We start from the raw sequence: 25,651 nt of genomic DNA, 5'->3' as shown, positions 1-25,651 counted from the left end.
GAGTGAAAAAGTAAGTAGAAACAAGGGGAAGGAATCAGTTAAGTGGTATAGTGAATAAAGTGCACTGTACTTGGGAGTCAGGAAGACCTGAGTTCAAATCCCACCTCAGACACTTATAAGCTGTGTGATCCTGGGTAAGTTCCTTGGCCTTTCTCAGCCTCAGTTTCCTCATTCATAAAATATGGATGCTCATAGTATCAAATCATAGGGTTGCTGTGGGGATGACAGTGCATAAAGGACTTTGCACATTATATAAATGCTAGCTACTATCACTAATTTAAATATTTTTCAAGATAATACCACAAGAGTTTGGGTTATTCAAGTTTCAACTGTTCAAATCTCTGAATTGGCTAAGGTGAAAACGATTTTGCTGGAGAGTCTCTGGCATGTACAACACCTGATGATACTTCCACAGAGACTGGCATCATGCGTCCAACAGTAATGTACTTACTATCAATTCAACCCATGAAATGGCATCTTTCTTCTAAAAATTTTTATTCATTTTTTTTATATCACCTTCATATCTAAACATATCCCCTCTCCCATCAGAACCAAGAAGATCATCCCCTCTGACAAAGAGAGGGAGGTGCAGCAGGAGATGTGTTTAGGAAAATGCATTCTTCTAAGATGGGGAGAAACGGAACCAATGCTGATGACTCTTTATCATCGATGTCTGCCAATATCAAAGGTGCCTCCAGCCCCCTTTACCATGGACAACATTGTAGCACACAAAACAGTGGGAAAATGAGGCCAGGGAGAGAATGTAGATAGAGTTTGCCCTTCTTATCTGGAAGATTCAACAGGTTAGGGAGGCTTCCACCTGGGAATTGCACTGTGACTGTCCGTTGGGAACACCACCAATCCTGTATTTCATGTGTCAGACACAGTCCTGTTGCTGAGAGTGGGAGAGGGAAAAGAAGCCTGGCCAGGCTGTCAGGAGGCCACTAATTCACCCTGTGACCTCTCTCTGGGCTTTAGTTTCCTGATCTGTGAGATGAGGTGGGTTGGACTAGCTGGTCCCTCAAGGTCCCCTTTCTGGCTCTTTCTAGCCAAAATCAACCAATTCTATGGTGAGTGTTCCACGGACACTGGTCCCTTCCCCTCCCCAGCTGTGGTCACAATTCCAGTGGTAATGACTGCCCTTGTCAGCATCAAAGGGCAACTGCTCCTGATTGTGATTGCCACTGAGAGTAATAAGCCTCTCACTGGGGAAGGATGTCACAGGGAGAATCTCCAGGTCATCATTATAGGAAGCATTCTTCCTATAAAAATATGCTTTCTTTACATAAACACTTCCTCCCTAATGGGATCAGGGCAGGAATGGGGAGGGGTGTGAGTGTGCACCTCAAAATCCTTCCCCCCATTTCTACATGGCAGGCTGGTTATCACTGGCTACATGAGCATCTTTGGGCAGGCAGACCCCAGGTGACCTTCTTGGGCAGGGAGCTGTCTCTGTGGCCACACTGTTAACAGCAGGAGGGGAACGGGGTCTCTTCTGGAAGAACTGTGCTGCCCAGCTGTTCTTGAGGCTCCAGACTTGACCATCCTTTGTGGAATGGCATGCTACGGGAGCACCACTATCTTCTTCTCCAGCTTCTGCGGTGGGAACAGGAAGCTCCTCATAATTTCATCAAGTTCTTCCAGGGCAAGCTGGGCATGCAGTCTGGCTGCCTCATCTGGCTCAAAATGCACCACATGCTTCAGTAGGTGGTAAAGGTCCTTCAGGACATCTCTTAAAACCTGCAGGGAGAGGCACACATACACACTCATAAAAATATGGCCAGGAGAACAAACCCTTCAGATACTACCCAGCTTCCCTGGTCAGTAAAATGTTACCTTCATGGCCAACAAGCTCCAGGGAGCAATATTTATCAATACTTACTGCTTTTGCTTTACAAAACGGTAAGTGGCCACCCACATTCCAAGTAGGTGCTCAGTTCATGGGACCTAGGAGGCCCTCAACTTTTCTCTGCAACTACTTTCTAAATCACCTACACCCCAATTCTTTTCTCTCACCCTGGTTCCAGTGTCTCCTTCTATTGTGACTTTTCCCCAGAATCAGGAGAAGATTCCTTAAATATCACCCTTCCTGTCCCTTATGATGAATACTCTGATGTCACATCATGTACGGAAATCTTGGGGAGCACTCCCAAGGATACCCCCTCTTCCCCTCTCATACACCACTTGATTTGGTGCCATAACTTCTAGCAAGAACAGCATACAGGGAGACCATGCATTAAGCTGGTTGTGCATTTCCCAAGCCCCAGAAGAGTTAGGCGACCCATCTTCCCTTTACGTTGCCAGGACTGCTGAGTGTTGTTTCACACTGACAGGGCACCCCATAGAAGGAGTGTTATAGGTGAGATGGATATTCTAGAAGATCCTTACTAACACATGGATTAACACTCTGGTGGACGGTCCATACCTCACAGTCATCGTACCCCACCAGCTTTCTGGTGGTTTCCCTCCTTGCTTCCAGTCTATGAATAAGGAAGGAAAATCCAGTAATATACTACTGGTTTCTCTGACAATACATTTCATCTGTGAACTAGTTAAGGATAACTGGATAGAATGAGGGCCTTCCCCCCACCCCCAATTACTGATGGATTTCACAATTTTTCCAAAAACCCCATCCCAGTTTGTGTATCAAGAGGGCAAGAGCCAGAATATAAATAGAAAAGAAAAAGAAGAGGAAGAGACACAGGAGAAGGGGAGATGAAATGACAGTGCAGCATAAACTATAGTGAACTTTTATTAATACATGTTTATATGTTATTACAGATCTATGTTGGGTCAGCTAAGCAGTACAGTGGATGGAACAGCAGGCCTGGAGTAAGGAAGACCTGAGTTCAAATCCAGCCTCAGACATGCATTAGCTGTCCTTGGCCTCTGTCTGTTTCCATTTCCTCATCTGTTAAATGGAAAGAATAACCCCTCCCTCCCAGGACTGTAATGAGGTAGTGTAGGTAAAGTGACTGGCACACAGGAGGCACTGTATACATGTTAGCTATTTATTATCAGCCATTGTAAGTCTTAGTTCCACAAAGGCATAATAAACACTTTTTATTAGATACCTTCTGCTCTTCTTCGAAGGCTTGTCCTTCTTACTGATCAGAGTGTGGGAGCCTTGTGGGGGGTGGGGTGAGGGAGACAGAGGAAGGACACAGATACACATTTGCTTGTTTTCCATCTCCTTCTCCCTCCTTCCCATATTTGGAAGAGGTAAAGAGATGAGAGGAACCCCTAAAGGAATGACCTTCCCTAAGTGATGGGGTCAGGCCCTTGTTCTGAAAGGTTCTGCGCCTTATCTGTGGCTAGGTCACAGCCCAGCCAGAGAACACTAATGGTTGTGGATTGAGTCCTCTTTACAAACTCACCTCATACCTGTTGGGGCAAGGGAAGTCATTTCCCTACGGAAAGCAAGATGTAGATTCTAAATGTCCACCCCGTACACTCTGCTTTGTATGGGAAAAGTCGTAATAACACACATTTCCATAATGCTTTATCCTTGAATGGAAGTTACCTGTAAAAGGGCAAATGTTGCTCCCACCAGCTGCAGGATCTCCCCTTTCGGCACCAAATGTCAAGCACAACTCCTTTTTAATTAAAAACTTAATCCCAATAACTCACTACAGTGCCCTTCCTCACTGAATCCCTGTAACTCTGGGAATCCCACACATCACAGCACTTCCTCTGGACTCCCCATGGATCAAAGCACCACGTCAAGGAGGGATTGTTATCAAATCCCTCAGATCATAGGCTGAGCATAAAGAGAGTTCAAAGGTAAAGCTACACACAGGATCTCTGTGGTGGGCAGGATACAGGCAATCCCACCTAGGAAACCTCTCATTAACAGTTCAGCACACCTGCTGCTCACCCCCACTCTGTACCGAGGGTGGGGGAAAATTTGTCTCACTTGGTTTCCAACAGCGGGTGGTGAAAATGAACCACTTTGCTATCTGAGAGGCAGTCTGATTGGGGATATCCTTAGGAAGTAGTCAAATTCTTTGTTTGAGGAATGTCAAGGAGGGATGGCAAGGGCACTTTGCCAAAAGCATTTGACATTTTTTTCCTCTTCCTCGCATGGACTTGTAGCAGGTAAGATGGATGCTGCGGGGATAGGGATGGTCGACTGGGATGGACTTGGCCTAGAACAGATCATGGAAGGCCTGGGTACATTCAACAGGGAAGGGGAGAGCTATAAGCACCCAGGTGCACTCACAATAGGAAAGACAAAAATGAACATGTTTGCCTACCTCAAAGGGCCTTCACTGGATAGGACAGTGAAACCCAAAAGAAAAAAAAAGTGCAAAATAAAAGTGACTTTACAAAGCGAAGTCAGATGAATGTCTCCAATTCTTCTGTTATTATCCTGGGATCAAGTTATCATAAATAATTACAAATGAGCACAATCCCCAGAGAAGGAGCAAAATTAGATCCAGCAGATTTCTTTCTCTCTCTTTTTTAAAATAAATTTTAAGTGGCAAAGAGTTTGAACAAAGTCTTCCAGAAATGTAATCTTTAGCACTACTGTGTGAAATATAAAAATATTAAGATATATCTCCCTATGGCAAAGTACTACAATTAGTGAATTCCTTGCTTATCTGTCCTGCTACCCACCATTCCTTTCTAGAGCCCAACTCTGGACTCCTCCTATCATCTCCCTTCACCACTCTTGTGTTGCTGAGCAAAGACAGAGGTACTCACTTTACAAATGACTATATCTATTACAGATGAATGTTATCCAATCTCATCCGGGCCCTCACTGTTATGCGTCAGCCCTTTTACTTTTCCCTGATTGATTTTCTATCCCATTTTCTCTTCCAAAGGTGCCTATATTATCACCAACTCCATCTCTTTCCTGCCAGCAGAGGACCTTGTTTCATGTTTTACTGAAAAAAATTCCCTCTTGCGCACTTCAAAATTCTTTCTTCCTTTGGTCCAGTCTTGAAGAATAAGGTAGCCAGCTCCTTCAACCATCGCCTCTCTCTATAATTATTAACTTCTACTTATCCACTTAATTTTTCTCTGCTTCTTACAAATATGCCCAGAATTTCCCTATTTTTAAAAAGCTTTCACTTGATACGACTATTATCTTCTTATTCTATATTATATTATCTATCATTCCATAGCTCTCTTTCCTTTCAGAGTCAAATGCCTAGAAAAGGCCATCTACACTTTTGTTTGCACTGTTACCTCCCACTCATTTCTCAACCCTTTAGAAACTGGCTTCATTCTCATCATTTGATGGAAACTTCTCTCTTTAAGGTTACCAATGCTTGTGCTCATGCTAAGTCCAAAGACCTTTATTCATTCATCCTTCTTGACCTCTTGATAGCATTTGATAATGTTGACTTCTGGAGAGTCCTTCCTCCCTGAGTTTTCATGGTATTGTTCCTTGTGTTGCTCTCTTCCTACAGGCTGAACTGATTATTTTCAATCTTCTTTGCAGTTTTATCTTTCCTATCTTGGCCCTTATGTGAGATAGGTTATGTCCTAGATGCCCTCTGCCTGCCTGCCTCTCTTTCTCATATCTAATCAGTTTCCACAGATCCCACAATCATCTCTATGCTGTGTCTACATATCCATCTCTCATCTCTCCAGAATAACATTCTCTTATCTCCATCTCCTTGCTGGACATCACCTAGAAGACTCACAGGCATCTCAAATTCAAGATATCCCAATACAACAAACTCTCCTTCCCCTTAAACACACTCCTTCTAGTAACTGCCCTATTTCTGGTGAGGATACTTCTACTCTTCTTGGCTTAGGTTCATAATCTAAGCACTATTTATCACTCTCATTCCACGCTCCCCTCTATCCCAATCCAATCAGATGCCAAGTCTGGTCCATTACACTACCTCAACATCTCTCTTTTCTCTCTGTACCACAATTGCTGTGGTTCAGGCCCTCAACACCTTATATCTGGACTACTACAATAGCCTCTAAAAGAGTCCTCCTGCATCCAGTCTCTCCCCTTCTCCTTCTTCCTCCATAGACATGCCAAACTGATATTTATTTTTTCTCACTTAATTGTATTTTATTTTTTCTAGTTACATGTAAAAATAGTTTTCAACATTCATTTTTAGAAGATTTTGAGTTCCAAGTTTTTCTCCCTCCCTCCTCCCTAAGACAGTAAGCAATCTAATATAGGCTATACATGTACAATCATGTTAAACATATTTTCACATTAGTCATATTGTGAAAGAAGAATCAGAATAAAAGGGAAATACCATGAGAAAGAAAAAACCAAAAAAACACATGCAAAGAAATGAAAATAGTATGCTTCCATCTATATTCAGACTTCCTAGTTCTTTCTCTGGATGTAAATAGTATTTTCCATCATAAGTCTTAGAAATGTCATAGATTGCTGTATTGCTGAGAAGAGCTAAGTTTATCAGAGTTGATCACAAAATGATATTTCTAAAGTGTAATTCTAACCATGTCATTAGAAATTAGCCTTTTGTGTAACATACACACATCTCTATTTGGCATTTAAAGTCTTTCACAACCTGGTCCAGTATTTCTCTCTAGACTGATCATTTTATTTCCCCTCAATTATTCCATCCATCTTCTCCAGGCTGCATTCTGGCATTTCTCCACTGTGCCTCCGAATCCTTTCCATCCTGGAAGCTCACTGTTCAGTTGCTGTTCAATCATGTCCAAGTCTCTGTGACCCCATTTGGGGTTTCCTTGACAAAGATATTGTAGTGGTTTTGCCATTTCCTTTTCCAGCTCATTTTATAGATGAGGAAACTAAGGTTTGCCCAGAGTCACCCAACTAGTAAACGTCTGAAGTCAGATTTGAACTCAGGAGGATAAGTCTTTCTGTCTTTAGGTTCAGCACTCTATCCATTAGCCACTTCACTTTAGCCCTGGAGTTCACACGTGGCAAGTACTCTCTGTCCCTGCAGCCCCTCCATCTGGCTGATGGCTTCTCCCAGAACCTCCATTTAAGGAGGGCACCCAGGTCATCAGGATCTCAGACTTTCTGTAACATTTTCTCTCTTCAGAGCAGTCCCCCTCCCTTTCCTTCCCTCCTCTGTTTTTCAGTTTACTTCTATGTATTGTTTTCTCCCATTAGGATGTAAGTTCTTGAGGGCAGGGACTATCTTTCAGCAAAGTGCCTGGCACATATAAAGGGTTAACAGATGCTTGTTGACTGGCTGACCATGACCCAATCAGTCTGCTTGTGTTTCACTGTACATGATAGTCCATCTCTTGTCACCCTGATGCTTAGAATGCTCTTCCTCCTCACAAAGTCGGGAAAGGCTGAACAAATTCTGGTTCATGAATGAAAATGGGATTTTATTTTGCCAAGAGAAACCTGAGGAGACTTGCATGAATTCACAAGGCAGAGTGAAGTGAACTGAGCTGGAAGAACGATTTATTCTACAACGCTGTTCAGGAAAACAGCTTTGAAAGACATAATAGTTCTGATTGATGCAAGGACCAATTACCACACTAGGAGACTGGTGATGAAGCATTTTTCCCACCTCTTGGCAGAGAGATAGATGGTGCAGAATGAATAAATTAAAAAGCATCTGTTAAGTGCTTACTACGTACCAAACACTGGGAATACAAATGTAAAAGGAAAGGCAATGCCTTCCCTCAAGGAACTTACAATCTTATAGTGGGTAGATGACAAACAGGGGAATGACAGCAAAGGAGGGAAATATTGGTTTGGAAAGTTACAAAGATGGTGGATAAGGTCATAGGGGAATAGGTTGACATACCCATTCCAGAAACAATGACAAAATGAATTTGATCAAGCTTCCAGGACTAGGTGAGACAGAAGGAAAAGAGTGGGTGAGACAAAGGCTGAGAAAGAAACAAAGGATGGCTAGAGAACTGGGACAAGAAGGAGGGGAAGACTGAGGACATCATTGCTCCAGGGTGAAACACACATTTTCAGACAAGACCAACGTGCATTTGTTTTACTTTAATAAACTTTTTGTTTCAAGTGAAGGCTTTTTTTCCTTTTTTTTGGTCAGAGAAGGAGAAACATAAAGCGGTAGTAATAGAAATGTAAAGAAATAAAATAGTATTAACAAAACATTTAAAAATACACAGAAAGGAACAGAGAGAAGTTCAAAAGGCATCACATACAAGCAGGGCAGTGTTAAGACCATGTGAAATCTAACGTCTACTTTAAAAAAAAAGAAAAAATTGTGCATAATGGAGATGCAAACCTCTTTTCTCATTCTTTGCATATGGAAATGTTCATACTTATGTTTGTCAAGTTCATGATTAAAAAGAGGAAAATCAGCAAATATGCTGTGAGATAATTTGGGTCATCAGAAATCTTGGGGAATCAGGAATTCGGATTTCAGTGTAGACAGTAACCATTTATTAAACAGAATATCTGATCAACTCAAACATTTGAACCAAGCTGAGGGGCAGACAGCTAGAGAGAGGAGTTTCTTCTGCATAAACTAGAAAGAAGTAAACCACAGTTAGGACTGAGGGTTTTACTGTTTTTGTCCAAGATAATAGGCAGTGAGCACTTGAAAAGTAAAGACGAAGAAGGTACATGGACATGGAGGAAGCTTCTGGCTGGGAGAAGAATCAATTCTTTATCCATAAAGCTTACACCTCCTCCTTGATGGGCACAGGACAAGAAATCGCACATTTTAAACAAAAAGACCAGGCACTTGAGACATTTCACTGAAAGCTTTGGGAGGGTCAGAAAAGAAAGCCAGGTTTACTAATGTAGTCTGGGTTTTTTTTAATCCATGCCTGACAGGTACAGAATATTCAATGTGCTCTAAGTTCTACGTATTGTTATAATTCGAAGGTTGCTGAGCTTTTAAAACATTTTTAAAAAAATTTTTCAAAGCATTTTCTCTGTTAGACTCAGAGATAAATGCAGTTTTTACCCTTTCTGGATTGTGTCTGACTGTTACAAATGGGCAGAGTGCCTCGAGCACTGATTGGAGGCTCTAGCAAGCAGGGTATTACTAATACCTTCATTGAAGAATACAGAGAAAGGGATTAACTGCTGAGGCACCAAAAAGGCTATTGGGAGGCAGATTGGCTGGGCAGCCAAGGAGCCAGAGACCAAGATGGCAGCTAGTGATTAACTGCTCTGAAAGGAGGCAAGAGGAGTGAAGTCAGAGGATACTTGGGTATGAGTCCATCTGGGCTGTTCCTTGCTACTGAAGGGCTTCTCAGGGTCATGCATCAATCCTCAGATGGCGTGAATACAAACCATTGCTGCTGCTGCTACAGAAGCAGCAGCACCAGCAGCAGCACCAGCAGCAGCATGCTGAATGTCTTTAAATAGCAATCAGAGGACTGCAGCAGCTTTCCTACACCCCCACAGGCACAGAAATAGAACAAAGGAGGCTCAAAAACGGTTCGGTGTATGCACAGGCAGCAGGCTGCTGCTTTCTGGGTCTTGGGACCATTGTCCTTGGAAGGTGATTAAAATCTTGGCATTTAAACCGAACTCAATTACGACTCACGACTCAGGAAGAAGGAACTTCATTTCTCCTTGCCCTTGATAATCATAATGCAGATATCCTGCAGAGAATAGGCAAGCAATGCCTCCTTCCCCAACTAACTCAGTACCAGAGCTGGTGCAGAGCAGTAGTGACAAACAGGACTTAAGGAATCTCATGTGGAAATGAATGCTCTGGTTTGAGGGCCCCAGAGAAGGTTGTTTTTGTCTCCTCATCACTCAGGGCTGATTTGCCGCAAACCCAGCTCTGGTTATCTGGACTAGCTCTGGGTTATTCCTGGGCTGCAGGGCACCAGGGGTGGCGAGGTAGATTAGTTTAGGCTGATGGAGGAGACCATGTCTTTGTTTTAGGTCTGAATGGAGGTCTGCTTGGGTAACAAGTAGCCTATGCCACATCACTCATGTCTTGGTCTCAAAGTCTTCAGGTCAGAGAAGAGCTGTCCCACTTTCTAGGGATGGGCCCAATGAGACATTGTTCAACAGGAAATTTCCCTAACAGTATTCAATACCACCCAGTTTTGGGTATTTCATAGGATTTAGAACTTTCATGCAAGGAATCTTAAGAGTGTATCTAATCTAACTACTGATTTTGGGAGAGTATGCTTTAGGAGGTAAAGTCAGAACACTGAACCAAAGGTCAAGGGAAAAGCAAGATTCACAGAACATGGGAATGATCATCAGGAACTATATCAAATGCCCCCAGACACACAGTGTGTGGCAAAAACCCAAAGAAAGCCTGTTAACAGTAAGCAGCCTGACCTTGGCAACTACCTGCCTCAACAAGGACTCTGTGTTAGGTTCAGATTTTGGAGGTCTGACCAACTATGGCATATACCACAAGTGTGAAGGTAGAAGACTCTATAAGGATGCCATCACACAAACCCAGAGAGCCAATGAACGTGGAATCCCAGGGTGGAATCCCAGAATTTCAGAACTGGATGGGGCGTTGAGTAGCCAGAGCCAAAGACCAATCTTTACTCTAGCACACTGACAAGCGCCCTGTGCCGGAAGACCTCTAAATGTGGGGGAGCCCACTTCCTCCTGAGGCAGTCTATGCCACTTCTGGCCTCTGGATGGCTTGAGTCTAACTCTGGTGCTTGGAATAAGGTGAGTGCTTGTGGACTAACAAACTGAATTTACTTGTATGCAGCTCCCACCTGCCAGGTGCCCTTAAGGCTAAAGAGAGCAAGCTTTCAAGTTCCTGAAGACTTCGATGGGATATATTGTTCCTCCCCAAGCTCAGCACCCTCACTTCCTTCAAATTATCCTACAAGGCATGGACTGGAGGTCTTTGGACACCAATTGATGGCCGATCTAAAACAGCGTGTGTAAAACTGAACTTAATAGGTCAAACGTTGGCTGACCAGAGCAGAGCACAGAGGGACTCTTGCCTCTCTTAATGTAGCCCTGGATCATATCAGCTCCTCTGGCTGCTGACTCACACTGACCCTTTTAACCGTCCACTAAGACCCCTGGATCTTTTTTCAGACAAACTGCTGCCCAACTCTGCTTCTCTCCTCATCTTGTCCCTACGAAGCTCTATTTTGAACCCAAATCTAAACCCCTGCTTATTTCTTGTCAAATACAGCCTGGTGTTCTTGCCTGTCAATATTGTTTTGGATCTTGACTCTGTGACTCAGTGGGTTAGCAACCCCTCCCAGCTTAGTGTTACTGGCCAATCTGATAAGGACACTGTCTACATCTTCATCCACGTCACTGATGAAAATGTGAAAAAGCCCAGGGCCAAGCACAGATCTCTGGGGCACTCCATTAGAGACCCCACTGCCAAATGACATTGATCCACTGATGACCACTCTTTGAGGCCAGTCTTTCAACCAATTCCAAGTTCACCTACTAATTGAACTGGCATCCAGTGCATGTTATCTCCAACTTTCCAACAATAACAGCTCAAAATATTTTATCAAAGGCTTTGCTAAAATCTAGAGATAATATATCTATGGAATTTTTTTGGATGTACCAATTTAGTAAGCCTATTGAAAAAAAGAAGTAAAATTAGTCCAGCATGTTCAGGCTTCTTGTCAAAGTCATCCTGATTCTTTGTAATCACAGATACTTTTTCTATAACAATCAATCCACAATCATGAAGGGCCAGGCTTGGTGCTAGGTCTTGGGTAAAAGAAAAAAATTAAACAGTCAAGAAACTTAAATTCTATTGCAGGGGGGGGACAGAGGGGGAAACAAATGTTGATATGTACGCACACACAAAACGTATGCAAAGTAAACATAAGATACCTTGGGCTTGGGGTGACCATGAAAGACCCTGTGGAGGGCAGCGGAGTCTGGCCTGACATTTGAAGCAAGCTGGAGATTCTGAGAGGAAATGTCATAAAGGAGGGATAAAAAAGCAAATCTGGTATAATAAAATGTGTGAAGAAGACTAACGTGTAACAAGCTAGGGAAGGCAGGCTGAAGCCAGCTTGAGAAAGCCTTTAAATGACAAAGGGATAGAACCCCCATGGGAAGACAAAGACAACCAAACTTAAGGTCTAGGTCTGAGACTTTAGACAGCTTCAGTTCTAGGTTGGATGAGAGGTGGTGGAAGAATACAGCTCATACACAAGTAAGCAGTGGCCATGGGGAACCTCAGAATATTCTTGAATGAAGGAGTAACACAGTCAGACATGCTTTAGGAACAGTCCACTGGCCTTGATGTGGAGGATGGATTGGAGATGAAGCAGGGAGACAAATAGAAGGCTGCTGACCAAGCAAGAGGGTTTAAGAGCCTGAATAAGAGCATCACTGATGATCTCATGAAGAATCTAGTTTAGGAAGAGAAGTCAGGGTCACTGGCCTATACAGTCTGCAGGTGCCTCCTGGCTTCCCTGGCTTCCTTCAGGTCCCAGCTTCTATCCCACCTTTTACAGCAGTGGTAACCAAGGCCAGGGGCTTCATGCAAATGAATCAGATTAAAATATGATTGGGAAATATTTAACAAATTAAATAAAAATACAATACAACGTAGATAATACTACATTTTAAAATTAAGTCAACATGCCTGGCCTGCAGGGATCCTTATGTATGGAGGAATGGTTCCATTTCTATTTGAATTTAATACTGTTATTTTACAGGAAGTTTTTCTTAATCCCCCTTAATTCTAGTAATTCCCTCTGTTGATTATTTTTTATTTATCTTGTATATAGCTTGTTTGTGTGTAGTTAATCAAATACTGTCTTTCCCATTAGATTATGAACTCCTCAAGGGCAGGGACTCTCTCTTTTTAGAACAGTGCCTAGCATGTAGTAGGGACTTAATAAATGTTTACTGATTGGCTATTTATGAAGATAGGTTTGACAACTGAATAATAGAAGCTATTTACTTCCCCTGAGTTTTACTCTAATGTCTTTTACTTTATTTTAAAATTTTATTACTGTCCTTTACTTTTACGTCGCGTGCATTTCCAAATAAACCTTGCAACCTTCTCACAAGAAGAGTTCCCCTGTAACAAAGGTTTTTATTTTATTTTTAAATAATATTTTACTTTTTCTCAATTACATGTAAAGATAATTTTTTAAACAGTCATTTAAACAAAATTTTGAGTTCCAAATTTCCTCCCTTCCTCCCTCCCTGAGATGGCAAGTAGATTATAAATGTGCAATCATGCATAACAGATTTCCACATTTGTAACAAAGATATCAACAAAACCTACTAATACATAGAGAGTATTGGACAATAAATACAACCTTCCATGCCCATACTTCACTTCTTGGGGGAGAGAAGGAAGGTGCATTTTCTCATAGGTCCTAGTGCCTTTTCAAAGATCCTGCTTTGTTTTGTGATGTACCCTGAGAACTTTGGGTTCAAACTTCTAAAGGAGAGCAGAGCCATGGATGAAAAGGATGAAACCAGGGTGAAAAGACCTACCAAGCCAGCTGTATTCATTACAGGATCATTTGTAGTTCCACCTTCCAGATGGGGAGAACTGAAGGGCATGCGTGTGTGGAGTTTTTGACAGTACAATACAGAAAGTGGGAAGAAGCCAAGTTTTGGAACATAAGACTGTTTGCCTTTCAATCATCAGTCACTCTGTCATTCTGCCTCAGGACTCCTTTCAATCTCAGATAAGACAGAGAGCTTACAAACTAACTTTTACAAAAACTAGGAGTTTCCAAGGAAGGGCAGTTCCAATTACCTCCTAAAGGAAACCTGTCCAGACAAATTCTAAATTCTGTTCTTAGGAAATCTAAAAACTGGAGGAGTCCTAGGAGTCCCAGAATTTCCAGTTTAAAAACTGAAAGGCTGTGAAACGCATTCATTAACAAAGGAATTATAGGAAAATCCCACAGGGAATTTCCTTAGCCATTTATTCTTTGTGTTCCTGAGCTTCTTGCTCATTCACTTCTTTCCTGAGTGACTGGAGCCCTGTCAGCCAAATCTGGGCAACAACGAACGAGCCCAGGTGAGTCCAGATTTAAGAAATTGTACTTGATCACACTTAGATATCACCTTATACCACTGAATTGGAAAATAGAGTTTTGGAAAAAGTCATACTATTGGAGAAACAGATCTGCCACGACATTGCTATAAATAGACACAATCTTTCAGAAAATTAATATGGTGATATCTAATCTGAAGTACAAAACTGTTCGTGTCTGTTCACCAAGTGATCACACTACAAGGACTGTCTGGGAAAATGTTCCCGAAAGGGAAAAAGGGCCTTCTTTTTACAAAATTATTTGTAGTAGTGTGGTTTGGAATTGAGGAAAACTGGCCCTCCTGGGTCCAATGCTGCATGGCCAAAGAATTCATGGCATATAATAACCAAATATTATTGTGCCATAAGAAAAGGTAATTATGAAAAACACAAAGAAATACGGGGAAGATTCATAAAGTAGAGTGCAGAATGAGAGCAATGTGCTAAATACAACTGTCCAAAAGACTCAAACAAAAGCAAGAATTAAAAATATGAAAAATGAAGAAAAAAGTTCAGAAGGAGACACAGAGGCAAAGAGGACTTCTTTGTTAACTCATCAAATTAAAATTTAAAAACAAACTGTGGTTTATAAAAATCTTATGAAGGATGATAGGTAATTATGAACAGCATCATCTCACAAAAAGTGGAAGGTAAAACCAGTTTAAAGAAAGCCTGGACAGAGATCCAAGTAAGTAAAGTCAGTCTGCAGTCATTTAAGAGTGAAAATGGAAGGAGGCCAATTTGTAGAAGAAAACGAAAAACAAGCAGACTGATTTTTAGGATGAGAATGTCACCATTCTTGGACCCTAACATGGCAGTCCTTGGCTGCTCACAGAAGAGTTGGAACTAGTGTAAAAAAAAAGACTGGAAAAGTAGCTAGACTAGCCCAAATAGTCACAGAGGAAACACATGCTAGAGGGGACACAATTTGAGGGCACTAAGGAATTGTTTACAAAGTATTGGAAGGAAGGAAAGATAGTAAAGGTAAGGAAAAAATTTCTACCTTATCAATACTAAAAAAATAAAAGAAAAGGTAAATTCGAGAACATTGGCAGCTACTAAATACTACAACTGCTTTGCCATCCATACAAAATCTTTATGAGATTTGTCTACACACACATTAAGGGTTTCCTCCAAGAGGGCATTAGTCAGGGACAGGCAGACTTTTGCAAGTGATACTCTATGGTAGACCTCATCTTTATCATCACATAACTGACAGAAAGAGGTAAAGAATACGAGAGACCACTGAGTTTATTATTTGCTAGTTATGAAAAAGCATTTGATTTGGTAGAGCAAACACTGTCTTAAGGACATTCTGACAAGTGGTCTCCCACGTACATGTCAAAATCATTCAAGATTTCTTGAAACGTTAGCAACAGAAATAACCTCATTCAATGGCCCTCTGATCATAAATATCAGGTGAAGCATAAAAGAGGGAGGTGTTCACCACTGCGATGGAGTATGTCCAGAGTGGAGCATAAGATGAATGAATGAATGACAATGATAATGATGACGATAAAGCATTTATTAAGCGCTTATTATGTGCCAGGAAGTAAAGACAGATAAATACAAGAAAGCACTACACTGACGTTAGACTGTGTCTAATGTGGTAAGACAAACATATAAGAAGGAGCTTGGAAGTGGGCAGAGGAGCCCATGCATGGTTTGGAGATGGTGGCTTGCAAGTGAATTGGAAGAGGGACCGCCTGTGGATGGTGACGTTCTACGTTCTCTAGGTGTTCCTGTTTGTGGATGAGCCATGACACTAGTGGTCTTAAACTGTAGGATGCTGTAGAGCCTCTGGGAAGAGATCCAAACCACTCAAAGGAGTTTGGGCTGCTATTCTCCTAAGGAAGATCAAATGGACAGAGAATAGCAGTATATGTATTTCTGGGACAGATAATAAAAATGAACAAGTTAGGCCCAGAATTAAGCACGAGAAGGGGAGTTGGCTAGGTTGCTTTTAGGAAACTGAAAAGCTCTTTCAATAACCCCAAGGTTCTCAGAGAAACAAAGACCTATCCTTTAAAACATCTACATCTTATCTGCGTTGCTATAACAAAGGGAAACGTGGAATACACTAGTTTCCAAAGAATTAAAAGTGAATCTCATACAGACTGCAATGGAGAAGCACGCAGTGAGTGTAGATGGGCTGTACACCATGTAACCAAGAAGCAACCCTGAAGTACAAGAAAAAAAATTGTCATTGGGGAAACATCTGAAAGAAAGACAGTCCAGGCTGGTCATGAGAGTGAGGAGTGACAGGTACCCCTCTCAATGTTCTGAGAAAGCAAGCAAGGCCTCCAGCAAATGTTGTGTTCGGCCTCAGGAAGCAGGGGGGAGGCTCATGGGAGGGAATGTACAAGAATAGTCACAAGATGGGAAGGCACGGAAGGGTTGGGATCTGCATCCAAATGAATGAGATCACAGTCCACTTGAACACATGTATATTTCATATATGGTAATTTTTATGTGTGTGTGTGTGTGTGTGTGTGTGTGTGTGTGTGTGTGTGTGTGTGTACTTGGATGCTTGTTTTGGTTGACATTTACTAAGTCTGGAATAAAATTTTTAAAAAGAAGATGCAATTGGTAAGCATATATGCAGTGTACAAATAGTCTTGTGAATGAAGGCTCAGGGGGCAAGGTGATGTGGAGGAATAGCTGTTCTCTCCAATATATCTCTAATAGTTTTCCCCTCTAAAAGAGATTTTATACTGTTGGGGAAACTGTTATAATTCTTCCAGTGCTAACAAGTCTTCCCAGAACAGCCAAAATGGCCTATTTATTAAGCTAAACCTTGGAGAAAGAGGAAATACTTTGGTGGAGGCCAGGGATAATTTAGCAGCAAGTCAGACTAGCAAACAGTACAGAACATTCATCTAAGTTGGCATCTTAAGTCATTACTGTGTTGAGAGAGGGCAAGTTTAGTCATATTTTATTCTCCCCACTAAGAAAAGGGCTGAGATAACTATGTTTTGCAATCTAGAGACCACTTTAGGAATCAGCATATGTAGGAACAGACTGGGAACAGAGCTTGAAGGGAGTGAGGGAAGAGGAAAGTCCCTGAGCTCTTCCAGAAAGAAGCACTACTAAGCCTGGGTGCCCTCAAGTGACTTGATCTGCTCTGCTCTTTGTTTCTCCACAGTATAGTCTTTGTGGGCTGTTGCAACAGAGTGGGCAGAGGCCACATTTAGGCCATGTTTTCCCCAAGACATGCTCAAACTGGAGAAAGGGGAAAGGTAATAGCCTGCATTCTGAAAGAGATGATCCCTTTGGTTTCTATTTTGTATTCTGAGGAATATGCCAGTCTGGCAGATCCTGGAAAATATGTGGGCTACAGGAGAGTCCCAACTACTCTACTAATTGTTGCAGTTCTTTCTGTTTCCCCTAAAGATACAGTGGGTGACCTTTCCTTGTTGGAAACAAGGCAAACAGGTTAAATGACCCCCCCAGGTTCACCCAGGAAGTATTTGAGACTGGATTTGAACTCAAGTTGTCCTGAATCGAGGCACAGTATACCTAGCTACCTGGGAAATACTAGGTGAATCTCTTATATGATCAGAGAGCTGCCCTGGCACCTTTAGTTTCTTAGTTTTTCAAAATACAGCACAACAGCCTAGGAACTTCCAAAGCCCAAGAGTGAGAAGAAGGGGTATCTAGATGACCTGTCTACACTAGAACACATTCTTGGCAGCATTTGCTTTCCCAGCCCTATGTCTTCTATGGGTCTCCAGCTCACATTAATGTTCTACAATTTTTCACAAAGCAGAAAGCACACAAAAACTCTCCAAAAAATAATTGGCCTTTTTTATTTTTCATCATATTAAGAAACTGGAAGCACACTATGCACCCACAGCCATTCGGCCAGTCTCAGTTACCAATGAAAATGGAACCTGGGGCCCTGTTTATCTGAAGCTAATTTAAAGAAATTATTCTCACAGGTTTAATCTTCAAATGAGGTCGAATACTTGCCTGTTTTACATCAGGATATGAAAACTATGGAGATAAAAACAATCAAGGAATGACAATCCTACAACAAATAAAATAGCTTGAATTTGCCAAAGAAGAGGAATACAAATGGAGACTTAAATTATGCAGATCTATGCAAATCGCTGTGCGGGAGCCGCAGGAATGCAGCACTTAGAGCGGCTCTCATTCCCGAACTGTCACTCATATTAGCTAGGTCCCTGTCATTGGGAAAGGCTGAGATTTTCAACCTAGCAGTTGGCCTGTACTGCGCATCTGGTTCCAAGCTTTATTTCCTAGATCTGCCACTTACCTAGTGCGCTTTAGACAAACCCCACTGATTTTCTCTGCCTGGCTTTCTCCTCAGCAAAGTGGAGATGAGTGATGTAGCCAATGCTCGGCCCAGAATTAGAGGGGCAGCCTAGGGGGAAGCTGGTCTGATCTCCCCCAGTGTTTTTGTTTCCTCATCACTTATGTATTGACTGTCTCCATTCTTGCCAAGGCTCAGTTTCCTTGCTCAGCATTCTTTTCCTGGCTTAAGCCCTGCAGCCTATTTAATGACGACCCTAGCTCTGCTCTCTTACTCACTAGTTTTGTCACTGGCCTCAGTCATACCTCTCATGGGTTCTCCTCTAGTGTGATCCAACTAAATCCCACCCCTTCATTCAGAGGTTTAAGTATGTGAGTCTTAGTACCCCAAGCACCCCAAAAGACGGCATCTGACAGACACTGTAGATTCCTAGTGGGGAGGGAGGTGTCTCAGTTTACTCATTTGTAAAATGTAAAGGTAGACATGACGATCTCAGGATTCCTGCTGCTCCTATGAAACGGCCTCTATGCAATGACAAAACATTAATCTACGGATGTTCACGAATCAATGGAATACTTTTCTGTGATATCTTTTATCTCAGTGTCAGCTTCATTTTCCATTTCATTCCTCCTTTTTCCCCTCCTAAAGAACCATCTCTTATAGAAAAGAATCAAGGCCACGTCCTCTTTGCTGTTGCTCAGTCACATCTGATTCTTCATGACCCCACTGGGAGTTTTCTTGGCAGAGACACTTGAGTGGGTTGCCATTTCCTTCTCCAGCTCATTTTATAGATGAGGAAACTGAGGCAAACAGGGTTATTTGACTTACTCAGGGGCATATAAACTTAGTAAATGTCTGAGGCTGGATTTGAAATCAGGAAGATGAATCTTCCTGGCTCCATTCACTGTACCACTAGCTGAACCTGGTCCCCATCCCTGTTAAGAAGGATAAAAAATAAAACAGTTTCGCAAACCAACCAACCCACCCATCAGCAAAGTCAGACATTATATGCAATGTTCCATCCCCATCACTATCCACCTCTGCAAAGACGTACTGGGAGATGCCTTCTCAGATAGCTTCTTTGGGGCCACGTTTGATCATTATAAGTCATTGTAATTTTGCTGCAATCAGCTTGATAGTTTGGTTGTTCATTCCATTTACGTTGCTGCAGTTACTGGAAATACTACTTTCCCGGCTCCACTTAGTTACTTTGCCTCCAATCATATTAGTTAGATGAACAATTTAAAAGTATGTGCGGCTTCTGTTTGAAGAACAGAGCTTTGTACAGTGAGTACTTAATAAACGTTTGTTACGTTAATTAGTTAGGAGGTGAGGAGCAAACAATCTGCCAGAGAGCTGATTTAATACAACACAAAATAAGACAGGCCTGTAAACACAAACAATATTTTCCTAACCAGGAAATATTGCCACTCAGAATATACTGGCAGCACACTCAAAGATGCCAGCAGCCCTTTCTGCCCACAGGGAATGAATTATTGGTATTTTCATTGGTCTATATTCACGACTATAGTAAGAGTCTTGCTACCTAGGAGGCAGGAGCATCTAGACCTTTGCATAAAGCCTTTTCTATATACCTGAAGTTCACATTATGAAAATTCTCAGCAAGCTACAAGAACTCTACTTTAGAAATGAAAACCCTACCCTGGCTAGAGCAGAACTGCATCTGGTATTATATAATCTTAAAAACAAAAAAGCAAACCCAGAATCTTAGCTCATCTTCCACTGGCTCCAAAGTTTCCCTCCTCAATTGTGAGTGCAATGAGGTTTTATAAAGTTCAGTTTGCCAGTAACAGACAACAAAGAGATAAAACAAATTGTCCATGGCCTAACCTACTCCAAAGAGATGATCACCTTTGATTTAGTAGAGAGATAGCACCTAAGCCCTATATTTCTGCTAACCAGTAGTCACTTTCCACTTGAGGCTGTGGAGGCATATGAGACAAGGATGCTTTTTACAAGAGAAATGAGAGAAGACAACCCTAAGAATGACAGGACCCTCCTGAAGGTACTTTAGAGTTAAGATGGCCCTTCCTTTCATTTTCCAGATCAGGAAGCTGAGGTGGGGGGGAGGGGACTTGCCTCATTTCCCAAGGCAACAAGTCACCTTTGGGGTATGCTGGACCAGCAGGCCTCATCATTCCAAAGCCAGCCCCCTTCTTACTACGACATATCGTCTAGTGCTCTAAGAGAAGCCTAATACTTTTAAGTTGGGAAATAGGGATGGTGTCGGATAGGGGAGGAGCAAACTGCCAGCTCACCTAAATTGGGGAGACAATTCCCTTAGGTGGGAAAAGGAAAAAAAAGAAAAAAAGGCGGGCGGTCTTTAGTGTTCTGATCAGATTACTCTCTGTCCTTTTAAACTGTCAGAACTTGTTTCTCTTAAGGGAGGTGTGACAAAAACACTGTTCTGATAGCTTTATTCAGCTGCTCTCTCATTCATGTAACTGGCACTTACTAAGCAGTGCTATGTGTCATGTGCTAGGGACAGAGACACCAAAAGGAAAAGGTTCTGCTGTCAAAGAGTGTATATTCAATTGAGGCAAACAACTTGTACACAGATAAACAAAAACCATTATGTACAAAGTCACTACAAAGCAGATGGGGATGGTAACAGCAGTGCCAAGGACATCGGGCTAAACCTGCCCATACCTGAGTAAGGCTGAAGAAAGCTAGAGAATGTCCCAGGCTGAGGGGAGTAGGGAGGGTATTCCCCAGGCGGGAGGACAGCCTCTGCTGTTAGATGTAGAGACAGAAGATGGAAAATTGTGCATAGCTGTGCCAGCTGGTCAGTTTGTCTAGACCAGAGGAGGTGAACATGAGGGGAAAGGGATGGTCTGTTAAATGAAAAGTAAAGAAAGAAGAGGAGTGTTTAAAGCTACTCACCTAAAAGATAAAACGACAGGTCTAGTAGTGGAGGAGCAAACTCAGAGAGAGGGCCAGTCAATCAGCATTTATGAAGCACCTGCTAGTTACCGCAGGCCCTGCTCTCAAGGAGCTCCTGGTCTAAGAGTAGGAGACATCATGCAAATAGCCAAGGACGTAGAAGATGTACAGGGCAGGGGTGGGGAACCTGCAGCCTCAAGGTCACACATAACCCTAGAGGTCCTTGGGTGCGGGCCTTCTGACTGAGTCCAAGTTTTACACAACAAACCCTTTTATTAAAGGATTTCCCCACCCTAGTACAGGGAAGTGTTAGAGAGAAGGCACCAAGATGAAGGGGGTCTAGGGAAGCCTTCTTGTAGAAGGGACTTTGTCTGAGACCTGAAGGAAGGAAGGAAAGATAGGAGATGGAGATGAGTGATGGAGAAGGCTCCAGGCGAGGTGGAGAGTCAGAGAAAATGCTCAGAGTTGGCAGACAGCATGTCCTGTGTTAGGAGCAGCCAGGAGGCCAGTCACTGGACAGTAGGTGTACGCAGAAGGGTGCAAGGTGCAAGACAAATAGAAAGGAAGAAGCTGGGTAACAAAAAGCTTTAAAAGCCAAACATAGGATTTGATATTGGATCCTGGGAACGACAGGGAGTCTCTGGAACTGATCAATTAGCTGGGGAGTAGGGCTGGGGGGAGGTGATCCTGTCAGACCTGGGCTTTAGGAAGATCCATTTGGCAGCCAAGTGGTGGATGGACTGGAGTGGGGAGATACTTGTGGCAGCAGGCTTCCTAGTAGCTACTGTGATAGGCCAGGCGTGTGGTAACTAGGGCCGGAGTCCAGCAGTGTCAGAGGACAGAAGGGGGCAGCAGTTTAACAGAGGTGTTATGAAGGCAGAAAGTACAGGCCTTGACCACTAATTGGATATGGGGGGTGGTGAGAGAGAAGAAGATGCTGAGGATGATGTCTCAGTTGCCAGCCTAGGTCATGGGAAGCATGGTGGTACCTTCTAAAGAAATAGAGAAATTAGGAAGAGGGAAGACCTTAGAGGGAAAATGGTAAATTTAGTTGTGGACAGGCTGAGTTGAAGATGTCTACAGAGGGTCCAAGTTGAGATGTCTAATAGACAGCTGGAGATGAGAGAATGGAGGTCAGGAAAGGTGTTAGTGGTGGACAAGTAGATGTAAGAGTCAACTGGGTAATGACTTCTCATGTGTAATGGATATCATATTGCCTGCCTTCTCGATGGGTGGGTGAGAGGCTACAGGGAGGGAAAGTATCGGAATTCAGAAAAAAAAAATGTTAAACTTTTTTTAAAATAAAAAATATTTATTGCTTGTTAAACTAGGGGAAATAAAGAGTTTTATGCATAGAAATGAAGACTGAAACCATGGAGGCTGAGGAGATCCCCAAGCTAAAGAGAACCAGGAGAGAGTGGTAGCAGGAAAACTGAGAGAGACAAGGGTGATTGGTGTGTCTGAGGCAGCAGAAGGGTCTGGAAGGAAGAATCTCTATAGAGATGAGAAGCTCTGTCATCCCAAGGACTGAGAGGAGTTCATTAAAAAAATTTTTTGATGGAGTTTAGGCTTGTACTGGAATAGTGATTAGGGGGAAATGAAAAGCACTGAGGGAAGAGAGAGCATTTGTAAATCTTTTATAAATTAAAAAAAAAATCACTTATAGCTTATACAGTCAGAAGGAAGCAGAGTACTTCATAAGTGGCCATGGTAGACAGTAACAATCCTGTAGATCAAACCATCGACAAATATATATTAAGTGCCTACTATATGCCAGTCCCTGTGCTAAGCACTAGGGATACAAAAAGGGGCAAAAGACAGTCCCTGCCCTCAAGGAACTTATGATTTAATGGGGAAAGATAACATGGAAATGAATACAAACATGCATACACACATGTATGCGTAAATGAGGGAAAATGAGGGAAATCACTGGAATTATGAGGGATTGGAGGTGGGATTTTAGTTCGGACTTAAAGGAAGCCAGGGAAGCCAACAGGTGGAGATGAGGAGGAAGAGAGTGCCAAGCAAGGTGGACAGTCAGAGCAAAGGCCCAGAGCTGAGTGATGGAAGGGCTTGTTTGTGGAGTGGCCAGGAGCTGGGGTCATGGAAGAGTGCCTGGTTGGGAAGTAGGGTATTAGAAGACTGGAAAGATGGGGAAAGAGAGGTCTGAGTGCCAAACAGAAGATCTTGTGTCTGATCCTGGAGGCCATAAGGAGCCACTGGAGTTTACTGAGTATGGAACTTTAGAAAATCTCTTCAGTGGCTGAATGGGGGATGGACTGGCGGATGAGTGGGGAGAGACTCAAAGCAGGCATATCCCAGCAGCTACTGCAACCGTCCAGGTGTGAGGTGATGAGGGGCTGCACTGGAGTGGTGGCAGTGTCAGAGGAGGCCTTGGCAACAGCTTGGATATGGGGGTGAAGAGAGAATGAGGAGTCCAGGACAACTCCTAGGCTGTGAGGCTGAGGGATGGGAGGATGGTATTGCCTTCTACAGGAATAAGGAAGGTGGAGGGGAGGGGAGAGTTTAGAGGGAAAGATAATGAATAATACTTTGACCATAATGAGTTTAAGATGATTACTGAACATCTATTTTGGGATGTCTGAAAGGTAGATGGAAATGGGAGACTGGAGGTCAGCAGAGAGTAGATTTGAGAACTGTCAGCAGAGAGATGGTCATTAAATCCAGGGGAGCTGATGAGATCCCCAAACGAAGTAGTGGAGAGGGAAAAGAGAAGAGGACTCAGGACAGTACCCTGAGGAACACTTACAATTATAGGGTGATATCTGGGGGAGGATCCAGCTAAGGAAACTGAGAAGGAATGGTCAGAGATAGGAAAAGAACCAGAAGAGAGAAAGCAATGTTCAGAAAACCTAGACAGAAGACTTTCAAGGGGGAATTAGTGATCAACCGTGTCAAAGGTTGCAGAGAGATTGAGGAGAATGTGGATAGAGACCTCGAGGCAGGTTTGGCACACTGCTGCTTGCCTTGGGGCAATGAACTCGAGAAGCTGGTGGCCCCTGAATCAGCCTTGGGATGGAGCCATCCGTGAGGCTGATGCAGCCCTTCCAGGAGACTGAGCAGAAGCAGCAGTGCTCCGGTGTCCCTGGCTCAGGGCAGCTGACCAGGCACTGCCCAGCTGGACTCGCTGGTGCTCCACCCTCTAAGAAAGGAGGCTGTTTTCATTCCTGCCGAGGTTCTAGTAAGCAATTTCTCCCCAAAGTTTGCAGAGGAATAATTATAACCTGGATCTTAGTTTCCTTGGCATAAATGTTCTTTTCATTGACTCTCCACACTGAACCTTCTGTCTCTTGCTTGCAGCAGTGACTGTGCAAACTGGCCGGGCCAGTTCATAGTACACGTCATATAAAAACACACACCAAGTGATGTTAAAATAGCTTTTAGGGTGAGACAAAACCCACAAAAGGCAAAAAAACTTTCATTCAATCTATCTGTTAGTTTCTGACTTGTCCTTTGTGTCGTGGAAATCCTCTGCCAGGCCAACCAAGGCGGGCAGAAACAAGTAAGTTAGCTCAGGGCTCGAGAACCATCCTGCCTCAATCTCAGGGGTGGACAATGGGCATTTCTGGGAAATTGGCATTTCTCCAAACAAGAACATTGCATTTTTTTTTTTAGTCCAGGCTCGTTCTGACAAAGGAGCCCTGGGGGCTCAATTAACTTCTACTCTAAAAATGTTAGGGAAACCACTGCTCATAGTCGTCTTGGGAAGACGCTTCTGCCATCAGTCCAAAGGAAGAGTGGAAAGAGGATGTGAAAATGATGGCATGTAAGTAGTCTGTGCCTGGCTCAGAACCTGATTTGCTCATCAGTCGTTATTAATTAACGGGTTGCTGCCACTGCCAGGCTCTGCAGACCTGGATATCCACTCAGTGGATAAAGCAACAGACTTTGAGTCAGGAAGACATGAGTTCGAATTCCATCTCAGACCTAACTATACGACCTTAGGTAAGCTGTTTCACCTTTGCTTGCCTCAGTTTCCTCAACTGTAAAGTGGGGATAGTAATAATAGCACCTATCTCCCAGGACTGTGGTGAGAATCAAATGAGATGATAATTGTAAAGCACTTAGCACAGTGCCTGGTACACAGCAGGCACCTAATATGAAATGAGAAAAGCACTCTGCAAGCTTGTGTACAAACACCGGCCGTAACTGTTATCATGTCACTGTCCTGCACTCCGGTCCTCCCTCAATGCCTCTTCTTGGTGTGGAAGTCACCCAGGCTTTCTAACTCCGAGCAGGATCCCGATAAGGGTAAACAAGTGACCTGCTGTCTGAGAAAGAGCCTTGTTAACCACGTGGGTCAGCGCCAGGTTGGCTGCAAGATGATGAATTTTTCAGCCAAACCAACCGATGGAGACCATCCCATGAAGAATTGGTGATTTATGCAGGAGCATTCTGGGTGACAAAATTATGAATCACTGAAATAGCTGATATTATCCGGCCATGAATCACAGCATGCCACTATCTCAGAAGCAGGAAAACCCAGGTGACCCCTAAGGAAAAATTCAGATGGGGCAGGTCTAAAAAGGCGCAAAAAACATTAGCAATGATGACT

At 42.9% G+C, this 25,651-nt stretch overlaps 1 protein-coding gene across 2 annotated transcripts in view; it reads right to left on the bottom strand.

Annotated features, from left to right (window-relative positions):
* Positions 1-478: 478 nt before the first annotated feature.
* TANGO6 (transport and golgi organization 6 homolog) overlaps positions 479-25,651 on the bottom strand; it is a 219,491-nt gene continuing 194,318 nt past the window's right edge. For both annotated transcript variants that reach the window (XM_072636417.1, XM_072636420.1), the window contains one exon: positions 479-1,740. In XM_072636417.1, the coding sequence (XP_072492518.1) occupies positions 1,564-1,740 (177 nt within the window). In that variant the 3' untranslated portion in view covers positions 479-1,563. The remainder of the gene's footprint in view (positions 1,741-25,651) is intronic.

This window comes from Notamacropus eugenii, chromosome 1, assembly GCF_028372415.1.
Source record: "Notamacropus eugenii isolate mMacEug1 chromosome 1, mMacEug1.pri_v2, whole genome shotgun sequence".
Lineage (NCBI taxonomy): Eukaryota > Metazoa > Chordata > Mammalia > Diprotodontia > Macropodidae > Notamacropus > Notamacropus eugenii.
This window is presented reverse-complemented; position numbering and strand designations above follow the sequence as displayed.